The 12,151-nt window shown below is 39.2% G+C and overlaps 1 protein-coding gene across 1 annotated transcript; it reads left to right on the forward strand.

The window, feature by feature from the left end:
• Nucleotides 1-1,213: 1,213 nt before the first annotated feature.
• Nucleotides 1,214-10,804, forward strand: LOC150083060 (ADP-ribosylation factor-like protein 4C). The gene is made up of 2 exons (XM_090377757.1): nt 1,214-2,722; nt 10,101-10,804. Exon 1 carries the CDS (start codon nt 2,107-2,109, stop codon nt 2,710-2,712), a length of 606 nt encoding a protein of 201 aa, XP_090233883.1. The 5' UTR covers nt 1,214-2,106; the 3' UTR covers nt 2,713-2,722; nt 10,101-10,804.
• The last annotated feature ends 1,347 nt before the right edge of the window (nt 10,805-12,151 follow it).

Consider the following 12,151-nt stretch of genomic DNA (forward strand, 5'->3'; position numbering starts at 1 on the left):
TTTGGACTGGCTTTATTCTCTTTATATTAAGCTGGAAACTGTCTAGAAAATTGAGTGATTGGAATTGGCTTTGAGCTGATCTAATATCCGATATATAACTCCGTACCAAGAACACTCTGGATTTCACTTCTGATGTACACCAAACGACCTACCATATATCCTAAAGGTTTGCTCTCCTTAATTTTTAACCACAAGAACGACAGCCAGTCAGTGCCACGTATCTTTAATAGTCTGTTTGTAGACAGAACATGGAATGAGTCCTCCGTTGTCAGTATAATGGTTTCGCAGCTCATCTTCGTTTGAATAGGAGTTTGGGTCCTGTCAGAGATTGGAAAATTCTTAAAGGTCTCTTCAACCGAGGCTGAAGTTAGCTGATCTCATTATTCAGAGCTAATGGGCTCCCGGACACCCTCTTATAGACATAATAGATGGAAAAATTAATATGAACTAGGGCACTCTGGCCTGAATAATCGATGCGCCAAAACTTTCTAAAGATAAGAACAAGTGGAAATGATTGCTCGTCCTTGTAATGTTTTTCTCTTACTGGCTGAAAGAGCAGGCCGACTATTTTTGTAGCAGGACTGAGTTAGCGCCATGAACTTCGTTCCTCACGCTACCAGTAGGTCGCGGTTTATTATTCTACGAGTTATTGGCAAACTCCATTCTCGTAATAAATCTGTCATCATATTGCATATCTGGATTTTTTTGTGTGTGGTATTCGTTAGACCAAAAAAAGGTATGGAATACGATTTTTTTTTGGATTTATTCTCTATAGGTTTTATATTGGCTCGGAAACCGACTAGAAAATTACGCAGTTGGCATTAAATTACTGCTGGCTGATCTGGCATCCGATATATGACTCTGTACCAAGAACCAATCTGGATTCCACTTCAAATTACAGCGTTAATTGGCATTCATTGCTAGGTAAGCCTCGCGATGTTGCAGGTTCAGGAGCAACGAAGGCGCCGCCTGGAATTTTAATTCAATTCATTACATTCAGCTGTCGATCCCGCGCTCGTGTTAGTTGTTCCGCAGATTATCTTTGTCGGGTTCATTTCATTCTTATCTTATTTTTTGGTGGCGTCCGTTCTTCGTCCCCCATTTTTTTTTCCTTCCTGGCACGCACCGTAATAATTCTATCCGAATAAGTCTCTCTTGTTCGTGACGTCATGCGTGAAGCGGGCGACTCGTGGTCTGCGTTTAGGCCAGCAGAGCGAGTCAAAAGCGGAACAGCAACCGAGGCTGTGTCGTTATAGGAAGCGAACGTACTCGTTCTCGAGACGAGATCGCATGGCGCAAGTTTGCCAGGGTGCTGTTCTTTCGTGGTCGGGGCAGTAATAAGACGCACCGCCGACAGCAGCTGCTGCTTCTCCTTCGAGATGCTGAACATCCGTTACCAAGTCGCCACTGCGACTGCTCTCCCTAGACACCTGCAATGCAGCGCCGTCGATGCCGCTTCGTTCACAGGAAGTGCTCAGGTGAGAGGCCACGTACTGGAGTAGAAGCGCGCTCTCCCGATACGTCTTGACTGTGTTACGATGATTCATTAAGTAACCAGCAGATTGTGGCGTACCAAGGTAAGAAAAGGATATTTTTCGGGGCAGCTTAGTCACTCTGGGATTTCCCGATATGTGGGACTGATCAGTAGTGTCCCCAACCCACATAAGTGGGGCTGTTCCACCCTTGCCTTCCCGCTTGCTGAAAGGGGCGCCCTGGTCTTGTGCTTATCTCCACCGAACATCTTCGGTATCGCCAGATCACACTGGGCATTGTGTTTGCGTGAACCCTCTGCGAGTCGTCCACAGGTGCCCTTTGACCTTGTTGATCTTGTACATTTCCCTCGTGCACTTCTGAACGAATCCACTGGCGTCCAGTCATATGGTCATTGCGGTCACATCCGGACTACGTCCATGATGCGTGCTGTTGCTATGGTGTCTAAAGCAGTGCGCTTAAGTGTTCCGACGAATCAGCTGTGAGGTTGGAATTGATCGGTCACCGGGTGATAATGTGTTCTCTCTTCCGTCAGGCAGCACCGTAACTTTTTCTCAACACATGGCAAGGAGTGTCGGACCTTCGGCCGATGCCGGTGATCATTGAACCGTTGCCATGGGATCAACTGTGGGGAAGGGAGCATCTCTACTCGAAAGCCTTCCACCCAATCAGTCTTTACACGTGGTTATGCTAGGTTTGGACTCCGCTGGGAAGACTACGGCCCTTTACCGACTCAAATTCAACCAGTACCTCAACACAGTGCCAACGATAGGATTCAACTGTGAGAAAATCAAAGGAATGACGGGTAAGGCAAAAGGCACCAGCTTTCTAATCTGGGATGTTGGTGGTCAGGACAAACTTCGACCTCTGTGGCGGTCTTATACCCGCTGCACGGACGGCATCGTGTTTGTGCTAGACAGTGTCGATGAGGAGCGGCTAGAGGAAGCCAGGATGGAACTCATACGCATGGCGCGAAGTCCAGAGAATGCCGGAGTACCAATCCTCGTTCTTGCCAACAAACAGGATCTTCCTGGTGCTAAGGACCCGCACGAGATCGAGAGAATTCTGGGACTTCACGAATTAGGCCCCAACCACCTGTGGCACGTGCAGCCGGCCTGCGCGATTATAGGTGACGGACTGGACGAAGGACTCGAGGCTCTCTACGAAATGATCTTGAAACGTCGAAGACTGGCCAAGCAAGCGAAGAAGAAATCAAACTAACCGAATTGACGTAAGACTCTCTGTAATTTTGAACACAGTTCCTCTCAGATGGATATTTATAGTTTAAGTTTGCCCAGAGTCATTATGTTAATTGTTATGGGTAGTTTTTAAGGGGCTCTACCGCTCTTTATCCACAGACTGGCTTCCATGATACAATAGCTCCATTTAAGTGCAATTGTTTTTGTTAAGAAACTACTCTGTTTCATAAGTCTTCTATACCCTGTACACAGGGACCTAGTCCGTTAATCATGTTTTCTAGTGCAATCGCTAATCTCTATATTGATAAGGCTGTGTATTGACGTGAAGTTAGTCCTCCCTTTAATAGATATTCAACAATTTATTTGCTCTTTTTAATACTTGCACTCAGTAACTGTAACTGTCGTGATTATCGTGACCTAAGTAGGACTAGTGTTCTGTAATTTTATTTTATATTTTGAATATCCGAGTAACTGAAACATTATAAAAATAAAGCCTGTCTGGCTTACTTTAGCTTTCATAAGACGTTCTTGTCGCTCACGTTTTAAGAAAAATTAGACTTTTACAGCGAGTGTGATTTGTTAATACTGAAACCACGCGGCATTGAAACCAAAGTTCATTTTTAATGATTCAACCGAAGTCTCTCGAATATTTCTGAATTTCATTTCTTTTCTGACAAGCGGATTGGGTTCAAGAATTGAATCCATCGATTAAAAAAAGAACCAATAGTGAAATGGATATTGAAATTTGATGTGTTTCGTGGTTCCACTTGTGCATTGCCCAACTAGTTACAGAACAACGAATATTCCTTTATAGAAAAAGCATTTAGATGTCATTGTCTTCATCAGTAACCTCAGTATATGAATAAACCTATTAAAACTTCCAGATGGCATAAAGAAATCACTGCCCTTTTAGGATAGAAAGATTCGATTTATGCTTATGAAGGCGACAAGCCGTTATGAATTGCAGAAACACGTGACTTTTCAAAACCACTTTCTTTCACTGTAAAACACTCTGATAATTTAGTGTTTTTCATTAATTATCTCAATCTCTGAAAAATTCCTGGTTATTTCTTTTCCAGTATTCTTTCCAAATGAAGATATTTTTGGTACATCACTTGCGCTTAAACCCCAAATTAACTTTGAACTTAAGACGCATAATTTATGGAAAGATACAAAACAGAACTGTCTTCTTTCCTTCCATGTCACATTTTCTCCACAATTTACACTCCAACAAAGAAAGCTCCTAAAAATCGGATTTCCTCAATAGCCTATTTCCTAAACATATTCTAAGTTTATGTTCCCTAATTGTCACTTCGCTTTTCTTTTAACTTAATATCGGATTCGTCGAACGCAACCTGAAGTTCATAAACGTATGGGGTGGGGATCTCAATTCTACTTCCATTTTCAAGAGAAGAGTATGGCAATTTTCGAAATCATTCCACCGATTTTAGCTCTGGATATGCACTGTCATAAATTATTTGTTACTTTACTAAGAGGAGATCTTTGAGTAATTGTTAATTAAGGAACGAACAGGCTTTCTCGAAGAACATAGAGTACGTTTATACCGAAAGAGTGAAGGTGGAAATAGTTAATAAGGGTTGTATTTAGTAAACAATTGCTATAGCCTTAACTATAGCTTCGTGTCATAAAGAGTTCCACACGCAGAGCAAAAGCCATGCAGAAGAACCTTCAGTTTCAATCTCGTTTTGTAGAGAAGCCATAGTAATACATTATAGATGTTCTCTCCCACGCATTTGCCCCTCCATCCAGGAGTATTGTCATCGTTCGATGTTTCTGTAGAATGCAATTCCCTACGATGGTAGCTGTAGCTATGGAAACCTATCATAAGTAGACATCACTGTTGAAAGGCATGTTAAGGAATTCTGTGCTGCTTTTCAGCTGCCGTCCATGAATATGCGATAAGATCTGGAGAACTGTTGTGATATCTAATTTTCTCTCGCCGTCTAAGCGACAGAGTCAAAGATAAACAAATCTAATGGAGTCCTTAACCTTTTCCGCACACCTTCTGCAGCCCATGTAACGTCCATACAAAGCCCGGGACGTCGTAGGCCAAAACAGGTTTTCACACGACACTTATACAGTGGCTGGAACAGTTTAAACTTATTAAAGATGTCCTCTTTCATCGAGCAAGGCCTCCATTCCTCCCCCTCTTTCGCGTAGTTTATTCGCGAATACGCGCATGCTCGTGCACCCATTCCACCCTCGCACACAGTGCACGGAACAGGTGTAGTCCGATGGGATTTCCTTACAGGTGGCATTCCGTTTCAAGCAACGCTCGCATTTGCGAAAATTGATACGCATTCGTACACAGCTAAACACAAACACATTAGAGTGTCCATTACACGGTGCTCGCCTTCTTCCGGATTCAGTGCACTACACAAAGCACTCTTAAGTTAGTTAGTTGTAGGGGGAAAAAAGAACAAATACGAAGTTATTTGTTTTGCCTTTGCACGGAAATGTTGCCAGATATAGATTTTGGTACGTTAAGCAGAAAAAAGTTGAAAGCAGAAATATGTGGAAGATCATATACAGGTAACAATGAACAATGTCTCAAATGGAACCAGATGTGTAACTCAATAGGTTAAAAGTACGCAGTTTTACGAAGTAATTTAACTCTATAGACCTTTACTTTGACTCTGCAAGCTATTTTTGTAGCTGAACAATATGTCAAAGTCATTCAAGTTACCGAAACAAAATGCGTAACAAACGCAAACATTTTTAAAGTCATATCAATCTTCCGGAACTATTCCTCTCCGTCCCACAAATACGCAATTAGCCGTTGTGTCAGTTCTTACTCAGTCAAAGAAGGGACGCCAGTGCGGAGAGAAATGGAAAAGAAAGATGGGATCAATGACAGATAGCTAAGCCAGACAGAGATAGCACGCGTACTTTTTTATGCTCTTTTAAAACGTGTGTTTATATCAACAGTTAAGATGAGGTTTAACTCGGTTATTAATTTTAAAAAATAGAAACAAATATATAAATAAATCTGCGCTATTGCATCCTGGAAATGGAATTTATTTGAATGTTGATGTTTAGTTTCTTATCTATAATGCTCTCAGAAATAAGCTTGTATATATAAATTATGCATCGTGTACAGATATATTTATTATATCAGTGCTGGGATCGACAATGAAAAGAGTTATTTATAGGTGGGATTAAGCAATCAGGTGAATGAGTAGGAGTCGCATTTCTTCCTTAGGCGAGTGACAGTTGTATTTTACTGTGGACTGAAGGAGCTCTCATTAAGAAGCAGGTTTTTTTAAGGACATGACTAAAGCCCTAGTCAGGCATGCGATGTTCTTCCAATATATAACTGTGACACTCATTATCTACTTCCAGATACCAAATATTGTTTTTCTCTATTTGTATTTCTCGCTCTCTTTATCCATGTCTTGATGAACGTTTCAGGAAGTACTGTAAGAAACTTAAACCTCTCACTCGTTTAAGGAAGCAGCACAAAGCTTTCTTTCTTATTGTAGACATCGAAAGAAAGAATGTATCAGCACAATTTTTGCATAGTACGTTTCAATTAGAGATTAAAAAAATTTAATTTCTAAGCGAAGTACAGTGTAAATCGAATTAAAGCATTAGAAACTACCACGAGTTAAATATAGGTCAGCCCTCAGTAACCAGCGCCATCTTACAAACACTTGGTAACTAGGAAGTATGTAGTAGTTCAAGTTCATTGCCAAATTCCTTTTAGTTTTATTTTTTACGTCGGCTGATAATTCCAGTTATGGGTCGAATTTCACCGTGGGTTTACAGAAGTATCGGTTTGTGTACCTAGCAAATAAAGTTTTCTACAAAATATATCGATCTATAGTAAGAACGTCACCACGAGTTTCCTCCTTACTGCATTTCAAATTTAAAAAAAAAAAAAAAAATGTACTGCTCTTGCCTAAGAAATGTGTGACATTACCCCTATACCTGTTTCGGCGCTTATTGGCACCTCATCGGTGACGCGGCACAATTAGCAAAAGTCCTAACAATATTTCCAAAGTAAATTACAATATAACTTTCCTTAGAGCGCAATGATTTTAATTTAACATACAAGTGCAGTACCGAGGCAACTCGCGGTAACTGATTTCACAAAATGAGATCCGTGCAATTTGTAGCAAACTTGGTTTGCTCATTATACTTTAAGGTTTTGCCAGCCTATATACAAATACTTCTAAAGCTTTTGCACTGAATTTACTTGAGTTTATGGGACGAATTTAAAGAAATACTTATGTAAGTCAGTGATGTTTATAGAATGTAAGAAAGTTTCATACTTGCATTTTCTTGCATGAGAAATGAATTGTTTTATCGCATTTGGTATTTGTAATCTCAGTTGCTGCATCTGTCATCGATCTAAAAGTTTTCAAAATACATATTTGTTTAAGTTCGTGTATAACATTTAATTTCTAAATATTATGGACACGTTTGTAAATGCCAGTTATCGATATTAAAGTATTTATGAAAATTAGTAAATCACCAGAGCGCATTTCTAGTAAATTTAGAAAAACCCTTGTCTTTAATCAGCTTGCTTTTCCCATTTCTTTTCTTATTCGTAACAGTGTATACATTTTTTTAAATATATGCATTTTATTTATTATTTAAATTGAGAACACGCTGTATTTTAATGCATTCCGAATATAATGCGTCAGCTATTTTAAAATAGCCAGAATAGGTATTCGATACAGTTAAATTAGTCTTATGTGCGTACTGGACGTAGTCTTTATGCTAAATTTATATTTATTGAGAAGAAAGTGAGCATACTTTCTTCTTCTTGTATACTTTCTGTTTTCCGTTTCACTGAAATTTCCAGAGGGGACAGAATTTAAAACAACGTTACTATTTGCCTTCCGATTAAGAATAAAACTTGTATGGAATATTTTTTTTCTCAAATCGTGGACCAACACTCAGTCAGTCTGGAGTGTTTTTATTTTCCTCTATCCCTGTCTCTCTTTATCCTGGAAACTCGGATATGTCCATTCCTCGCCTTCTTGATCAAAGAGAATAAAAAAAGAGATGCACTCCCGTCAAATGACCTTAGCTTTCTGGATGCTTATTCTATACCAGCCTAACTAGAACTCAGAAATGTCTCGGAAGATTTTCATCCCGATTCCATTGTCACTGGAAAGTTCGAAACCAATACAGAACCAACAGAGAATATACAAAATATTTAAAATACTTGTAGTTCAGCCGATGAACGCCCCCACACACACCTTTATCCTCTTGTTCTGCACTCTTCTGAATCTTGCTACTAAAGAAAGGAGAATTCTGCTTCTACTTGCAGAACGACTCCTATTTTCGCTCCACTGTTTGCGATCGACGTTGCTTCGACGAATCAAAAAGAAAGCCAACTTGTTTGCAGAGGTGAACACTCAGCCAGTTTATCATACACTGACACCCGACGATAACAACGAAAAAACGATTGTAATAATGTCTTGCGACCGAGTTAATGCGACGTGCCGCCTTTCATCCCCATCATATACTTTGGAAGTCGTCAGAAAAAGAGAAGCCCATCGGAGAAGGAGAAATGACATCCGAAAATCTAGTGATAAGTTTAGCGGAGGAAGCCGCACAAAGCAACGTAATGTGTGGGAAGGATAGCCATTTCGAATGTGTCGCAATGCCAGAGAGAGAGAGAGAGTCAATAACCTTGCAGGCGACTGGGCCATCTAGCCATAGGTGGACAACAGGTTAACGATGCTTCGGCTATGCTTTTGTGATTCTCAGATTGCACAATTCTTTAGATGTTTTCCTGTTTCTGTGCGCCGCACTTCCTGTTTTACCAGCCCGCTTCCACTTTTTACTTCCTTCGAGAGATAACACTAACAAACATCCCGCTTTGTATCGTTTACGTTGCTACAAAACGAGATTGAACTTACTTATTCTTTGATTGTTTGCCTCCTGTTTTGTGTATTTCAATCCACGCACTTCAACAAGATTGATAACGTTGATGTTGCCGACAGTATGTATGAGTTTGTATTGGTGTGACACCAGATCTGTAGTTCAAGGTCAGGTTCAAAGGTCTAGGAACATTCAATACGAAAATTCGTCCGCAATATTTGGTCTGGGAGAATGCGATTCAAACACGTTTCCTGATTTTAAATTCTGTGGAAATAGTTCCAAGACCACAAATGAGCATTCATGTTTTCTCAATGAGTTTTAACTACCATCATCCGACCAGGTTCAAGTTTGTCGTTTATAGTTCTTCACCCTCTGCCAATAAATTTAACCATTAGAAAGCTATTTTTCAATCTTCCATTAGCCTTTGGTTCGAATTGCGTGTCGGGTGTGTTCGTGACTAAGTATTCGATAATGAAACCTTTTCCCTCCGGTATTTTAAACCAACTGAAGAACTGATGAGAATTGGATCGAATGGCTGAGGTTAATGGTGCCTTTTAACCAAACTTCGATTTTCTTTTAAATGGAGACAACCAAAAACGCGGATAATTGGGTATCGAACCCAAGAAGCAAAAAAAAAAATAAAACAAAAAATAATGATTAAACAGTTTAGAGCGGCTATGGGGATTATCTCTTAGTTTTTTACAGAGTGAAGTAAAATATTTCATATTTTATTAGATATTTATTAATATCTAATAAAATATGAAATGACCAGCGTGGTGCATTTTTCAGTGCTTGGGGGAATTAAAACGAACTTCAGTTGGGCGGGCAGCGGATTATTTAACCTAGTTTAACAGAGCATGAAATTTAATATAAGCAGACCTGCTGTTGACCTTCATGTACTCCAGCTTACTGATATGGTTGCAACGTATTTTGAAATGCATCTAATATCAGCCTCTGGCAGTATTGTAGGAATTCATTCAGCAAATGATTATCAGACCTGGTGAAAAGAAAACAGATTCTATAATTTAAATAGATTTTCCCCATTAGAATTGGTCAGTATAAAACGCGAACTTCGTTGGTAGCACAGCGGTACCTTTTCAAATCTGCTAATTTGAAAATAAATAAATTATAAAAAGGATTCACGCATGTCAATGTTAAATTCAAAAACTACTCTGTAAATAATTTTACCACTTGAGATACAACAAGGTTTGTTTCGTCTTGATACCAGCGAACTACTTTTCCTGGAGAATCGATAACAGTAATAAGAGAGAAAGATGGCGCCAGTTCACCTTTATCTGTGGCATCGAATCTTATGGGGTCCTTTAAGGATAGTCCGCTTACAAAACGACCTACCTTAAAACTTAATTGCAGTTATACACCCGAGGCACCCTCTGTTGGAGCCGCCCCGAATGCCTTTTAACAATCCCCTTAACTATGAACTTTGCTTTCTCCGTCTTAATTGATTTATTCTATTGTTGCTATGCAGAGTTTAATGTCTTCTTGAGATCCTGTCGGGAGATAATTTGTTAATTAGTAACATTCCATTTGCAGTTTCCAGTACCTGTCAAGGGGAAAGTATTCGGCGCGATCACATGATCTTCCATTAGTGGAAAGATAGCCAAGTTCGGGAACTACAGAAACTGTCGAAGTTGGGTTGGCAGCAGACTACATTTCAAATGCCACAATGTGTATATTTGGTAGCAGCTGTAGATGCTGTAAAATCATTCTTATAATCGTCACTGACTTACCACAAAAAACCTTTCGCGTAACTTGTGAGATGGCGTTGTGTTAATGTCATATCCGTATTTGATTGAGAATTCAAAAATCACCGAAATCAGTTGTGAATCTTAATGTTTCCTATTGAAACCTTTCCTCCAATGAAAATCAAGTTTTGGAAACTTTGAACCGTAATTCTAGCTGCATTTAACTTGCTTTCTGTGAGTAGATATGTAACTGAATAGCGAGTATGCTCTTAACGTCTGTCATAGGAGGACGTTCCTGATGACGCACATCAAAATTGCTGAAGTTATAAGCGAACAGTTTCACGTTTAACATATCACATTAATGTTGGCTCTCTCACAAGGCTGGAAGCGTAATAGTGAAAGTATTTTGGCCAGAGGACCAAACTAATTGGATGCTACTCATCCAATTGTTAAACTTGTACAGAATAAAGATTGAATCTACCAGCAAGCTGATAGCATTTGTTGTTGTACAGTTGCCTGTTATGTGTTCTAATAAATGCACAGTTTATCATACCTGTTGTCTGTCTCATTTTGTGTCATATTTCCTGACCCATTATAACACCGTGTGTATTATAGATGGTTCTATCTGTAAATCTTCAATAAAATAATGTAGAAGTGTTGAAAATTTATTTAAAAATTAATTTTGTTGAAATTGGTAAAGGTGAGTATTTAATAGTATCATAAATGAATGAGACTACTCTATAATCTGCAAATTTAGGCTCAAATTATATAAAATGTCAGGAAAAGAGAAGCGAGAAGATTATAGCATGTTCTTTCAGTTTCGTTTTGCTCTTTAATGCGTGCTGAGCACGTTCTTGCAATTCTTCCATACCTTGTTTGTTTGAACGCTGCACCCATCAATACTTTCTACGATGGTTTGTTACGTCATTAATGCCCACCTTACGATAAGTTGAAGCTTCTCAGCCACCCTTTGCGTGACTACTTTGTCCATTAGGTGCCCATTGAAGAGTGAGAGAAATAATTCATTCTTTGGTAGTCGTGCAACCATCGAATGATGAGTTTCCTCCTATGATTGCAGCTGTCACTTTATTGGGTTTCTCTTTGGTGCTTTCTTCAGTTTGGAAAAACTGGATTTTTGTGCGATTATCTGAAGCAGTTGAGGTAGGCGATTTCGGGTACAATACAACTGACGTGTTTGGCGACTCTCTAAATTTTCCAGTGCGAAAATAGAATGACCCGCGTGACTATTCTGTAGCGACGCATTTCCAGCAGCCTTATCTAACAGGCGTTTAAAAGTTTATCCCGTAGGACGAGGTCTTTAGAGGGGGGACTAGATAAAAGGCTGTTCTCTAAATAACCAGTTCCTGGCTTGACCTCCCCTGCACATATTATGTGTAGCCAGTGTAAGGTAAATGACTTCTAAGTCATCGTTTACAAAAATGGGCATGTTGATGGTATTTTCATGATGTCTTAGTACCTAAATCTTAATTCAAGCAGAAATATTAAACCAAAACGCACAGAACCCGAAAATCTACTGTTGATATTCGAAATTTGTAATCGGTACTGTTGCTGAGATCCCATATGGGGACTTATTGGGTTTAGTTTTCTATTTGAGTATACCTCAGTTAGCGAAGGTTCCTTTAAAGAAATTAGCAATGCGAAAGTTATAAATTAGGTAACAAATTCTAAACACAAATATGGAAATGTGAAGTTGAATTTCTGGATACTTAGATCATTCATGTGTTAACTCTTAAGTATGAATCAAATACAACTCGAAATATTCTGAAATATTACGTATCGTAAATACAGTATATTGTGTATAATACAAATTTTTTGTATAATAGATTGTCCTCCCCCCCCCCGGAGGCCTCTATTTTACAACTTAATACTAAGTTTAAA

Source organism: Mastigoproctus giganteus, chromosome 7 (genome assembly GCF_048544385.1).
Source record: "Mastigoproctus giganteus isolate SK-2022 chromosome 7, ASM4854438v1, whole genome shotgun sequence".
NCBI classification, from domain to species: domain Eukaryota; kingdom Metazoa; phylum Arthropoda; class Arachnida; order Uropygi; family Thelyphonidae; genus Mastigoproctus; species Mastigoproctus giganteus.

What these genes read in the sequence shown, in the direction of transcription:
- LOC150083060 (XM_090377757.1), top strand. Translation starts at nt 2,107, where the DNA reads ATGGGATCAACTGTGGGGAAGGGAGCATCTCTACTCGAAAGCCTTCCA.